Here is a 4,356-nt window from a genome sequence, read left to right on the forward strand (position 1 = left end):
ATATATATGCCACCTGTAAATCGTGACACAAATGAAGGTAAGGATGAGTTTGAGGCTTGAGGCGTATAATAAAATGCGCCCTTCCTCTCTTCTTTCGACACCACAATTTTGTATCTCTTCCGGCTGCCGCCGTCTCAACCTCTCCCCTCAAAATGGCCTCCTCCCTCTTCTCTTTCAATACCTCTCTCTCTCCCAAACCCTCTTCTCTCTTCCGACGCCCCCTTCGCCGGAATACTTCCCCCCCTTTCACCATCGCCTGCCCCTCCGCCACCTCCGACTCTGCCGCCTCCCCTGTTCTCGACTCTTCCTTGCCCATCGGAGTTCAGAATCCCCACTTCGCTTCTGTCGATATTCAAGATGACTCTCATCGCAGTCGTTCCGTTGCTGCCGGTGGTGGCCGTAATTTCTCTGCGAAGTATGTGCCGTTTGGTTCTGGCTTTGATTCATCCGAATGGTACTCGCTCGACGAAATCGTTTATCGGAGCCAATCCGGCGGGCTGCTTGACGTTCAGCACAACATGGAAGCGTTGAAGGAGTTCGATGGAGGGTATTGGCGGAATCTGTTCGATTCGCGTGTAGGGAAGACGACCTGGCCGTACGGTTCCGGCGTGTGGAGCAAGAAAGAGTGGGTGCTGCCGGAGATTGACTCCAGCGACATCGTTAGCGCCTTTGAAGGAAATTCGAATCTCTTCTGGGCGGAGCGTTTTGGGAAGGAGTTTCTAGGCATGAACGATCTGTGGGTCAAACATTGCGGGATTAGCCACACCGGCAGTTTTAAAGACCTTGGAATGACTGTTTTAGTCAGCCAAGTCAACCGCCTCCGGAAAATGAATCGCCCGGTCGTCGGTGTCGGCTGCGCCTCCACTGGAGACACCTCCGCCGCTCTCTCTGCTTATTGCGCCGCCGCAGGAATTCCGTCCATTGTCTTCCTCCCGGCCGATAAGATTTCCATGGCACAATTAGTTCAGCCGATTGCAAACGGCGCTTTCGTCTTAAGCATGGACACCGATTTCGACGGCTGTATGAAATTAATCAGGGAAATCACGGCGGAGCTTCCGATTTATCTGGCGAATTCGCTCAACAGTTTGAGACTGGAAGGGCAAAAGACGGCGGCCATTGAAATCCTTCAACAGTTCGATTGGGAAGTGCCAGATTGGGTAATCATACCAGGGGGAAACCTAGGGAATATATATGCGTTTTACAAAGGCTTCCAAATGTGCAAAGAATTAGGTCTTGTGGACAAGATTCCGCGGCTGGTTTGTGCTCAAGCGGCAAATGCAAATCCGCTTTACTTGTATTACAAATCTGGCTGGAAAGAGTTCTCGCCATTGAAGGCGAGCACCACTTTCGCTTCTGCAATACAGATTGGGGATCCGGTTTCCATTGACAGAGCCGTGTTTGCTTTGAAAAATTCCGGCGGAATCGTGGAAGAAGCGACGGAGGAGGAACTAATGGACGCAACAGCTCAGGCTGATTCGACGGGAATGTTCATTTGCCCTCACACAGGAGTGGCGTTAACGGCTCTGATTAAGCTGAGAAACAGGGGCGTGATCAAAGGCAGTGATCGGACGGTGGTAGNTGGGAATGTTCATTTGCCCTCACACAGGAGTGGCGTTAACGGCTCTGATTAAGCTTAGAAACAGGGGCGTGATCAAAGGCAGTGATCGGACGGTGGTAGTAAGCACTGCTCATGGTCTGAAATTCACTCAATCCAAGATCGATTACCACTCGAGAGCAATCCAGGGCATGGAGTGCCGATTTGCAAACCCGCCGGTGGAAGTGAAGGCGGATTTTGGGTCTGTAATGGATGTTCTTAAGGAGCATCTGTCGAGGAAGAATCCAAAAATGGAGCTATAGGCGAATGTTTCTGCCATTAAACTAATCTGCAGTGGAGCTTCGTGTTCAAGGTATGGAATACTCTGTTTTTTCATCTTTATAGTTGTTGTTGGATGTTTGGGCTGAATTTGTGCTGTTTCTCCAAAGTTTTGTGCATACTATTTGTTTTGTTTTGTTTGATTGTTCATCTCTTTGTTACGGTTTGATCGGAATTGGATTTGACATTTGGATGGCAGTGGCCGTTTCCGATCCAAAAGAATTAAATAGATTTGACTCAATATGCTTTTGTGGCATTGCTTTGACTATGGATAACTAGGAGCGACTAAAACTTTTTTAATTTTTAATTTATTTTTATTATTTTCANGTTGAGTGGATAAAGAAAAAAAATAAAAATAAAAATAAAAATAAAAATCTCTGTCTACTTGTTCCTTTGACTTCTGAGATGTATGTGAATAAACTTATGGTCCACATACATTAGGTGGAAAGTTATATATGGATTGTTACGCAAGTTATCACATAAAAATTTAAAAGAAAACTTCAAACCCCACCACAGATTAAAAATATAGTATTAAATTTGGGTGAATACGAACCCATTGAAAATTTCTTTGTACATGTTTGAGAGCGTAATAGTATAAGCCCACTATTAGTCGATATTGTCGTCTTTGGGCCCAGAGTAGGATAGAGCTGTCTGTCCCAAGTGCTCTCATAGATTGTGAGATCTCGTATTGGTTGAGAGGGGAATGAAACATTATTTATAAGGGTGTGGAAACCTCTTCTAGCAGATCGATTTTAAAACCTTGAGCTAGAGACTGAAAGAGAATGACAATATATGCTAACAATAGACTTAGGCTATTACAAAGAGATTCTTCAAAACTCGATTTTTCAACTAATGCTTTAAATGATCCGATTAGAGATTTTTAGGGTGTGGATGGTAAGATTTGATATGCATGACAACATGTGTTTTCTTCATGATTTTAGTCTCATGTTTTGTAGTGAGAATGTTTGTTGGAATAGAAGATAGATTATTTAGTGATTTGTTGCAATAAAAAAACAGGTGGATATCATAAGTTTCTAATAACTGCAGCAATTGGATTGGATGGTTCCTTGTAACTCAATAAACAGCCCATTGGATCTTGGAAAAATATGAAGAGTAGCATTAGCTCATACGCCCCAACATTATTGCAAAAACAAATTCAAATATCCATCGACTCTTGCAATCAATCAATCAATCAATGTTGTTGTTGTTGTTGTGGGCCTTCATGAATTATGGGTGCACTTTTGATTTGGGATTCCATTCATTTTAATCATATTTAAAACTAGGAAGCTAAGAACTGAGAAGAGGAGGGGATAAGTATGGAGAAGCTGAGTGAGAGAAGCTTTGGGTCCCTATGTCATGTTGTTGGGTGTCACTGTTTTACTTGTTTGTCTCTATCTTTACACAAGTATATTTTGGTGTGTGTGGGTGTTTTTAACCTATAATATATATATATATATATATATATATATATATTTAAAATGACCTGTGCTTTTTACTTTTATCACGACTCAATAAACTATTCAATAAGATCATTACAATATAGATTATGAATATGAAAAAAAATTCATATAATCTGGATTGAAATCTCAAAAACACTTGTTTAAAATTTAAATTATTCCAGAAGTAAAATTAATTAAGTCCATCTTGAATGATACTAAACTATATAGAATTATAAAGAAAACTTAGTTATTGACCAAAAGAAAATACAAATGCTCTTTTTACTACATTTTCCGAGTTTACTATACAAATACAAATGTATATAATGGTAAATATAAAAGTAAATAAAAAATCTTAAAATATATTAATGAAATACCACTCTAAATCATCTACCCAAAATTTGATCCAAAAATAGATGAAGCTTGATTCTTATAACGTGGCCTGAATTGCAACCTGAATTAATATTGGGTTAATTTGAACAATCTTTTTCTCTACGATTGGGTGTTTTCCATATTATGATTAGGATATATTGATTTATATGAATATGAATATGAGTTATGAGGTAGGGTCAAAAAGATGATTATCCCTTATCTAAGATTCTGTTCTTGTGGTGGGTGTGTGGCTGTGAACCAAAAAGACCCTCGAAAGCTGCCATCATTCAACCCATGGCATCTTCACAAAGACCAAGATGAGAAATGTATGCAACTTTTAAATTTTTTTTTTTTAAAAGGGCTTAATTTAATTCTTCAAAAGAAAAATGAAATCACGGAACAGTAAGTTCTGAGCAAAAAAGCAGAGCAACAAAAGGAGGTTTGTGTTGGTGGGAGAACCCCAATGGAGTACCTGCACACTACCTTACTACTTCTTCACAATGTTTCCCCAACAGACAAGAGAGATTCAAGAAAGGAAAAACCCAAAAGAAGACAAATATATGCTTAATTTTGGTTTAGAATTGGAAACACAGAATCTGGGAAATTATCGTCGTAAGCAAAGAATGAAGAAAAGGGGAGAGGGGAGGGTAGTAATATATATATATATATATATAT

The 4,356-nt window shown here is 40.2% G+C and overlaps 1 protein-coding gene across 4 annotated transcripts; it reads left to right on the top strand.

The window, feature by feature from the left end:
* Positions 1–14: 14 nt before the first annotated feature.
* LOC111785191 (threonine synthase, chloroplastic-like) lies at positions 15–3,293 on the top strand. 4 transcript variants are annotated; one of them, XR_002813634.1, is made up of 3 exons: positions 15–1,574; positions 1,675–1,907; positions 2,891–3,293. XR_002813634.1 is itself a non-coding variant. In XM_023665629.1 (2 exons), exons 1-2 carry the CDS (start codon positions 153–155, stop codon positions 1,855–1,857), a joined length of 1,605 nt encoding a protein of 534 aa, XP_023521397.1. In that variant the 5' UTR covers positions 15–152; the 3' UTR covers positions 1,858–2,129. The 4 variants fall into 4 exon arrangements, 2 of the variants coding, with proteins under 2 accessions (XP_023521397.1, XP_023521398.1); XR_002813635.1 differs by having other exon boundaries at positions 2,921–3,293; XM_023665629.1 differs by lacking the exon at positions 2,891–3,293 and having other exon boundaries at positions 1,675–2,129.
* Positions 3,294–4,356: the final 1,063 nt, after the last annotated feature.

Source organism: Cucurbita pepo, unplaced genomic scaffold (assembly GCF_002806865.2).
Source record: "Cucurbita pepo subsp. pepo cultivar mu-cu-16 unplaced genomic scaffold, ASM280686v2 Cp4.1_scaffold000399, whole genome shotgun sequence".
NCBI classification, from domain to species: domain Eukaryota; kingdom Viridiplantae; phylum Streptophyta; class Magnoliopsida; order Cucurbitales; family Cucurbitaceae; genus Cucurbita; species Cucurbita pepo.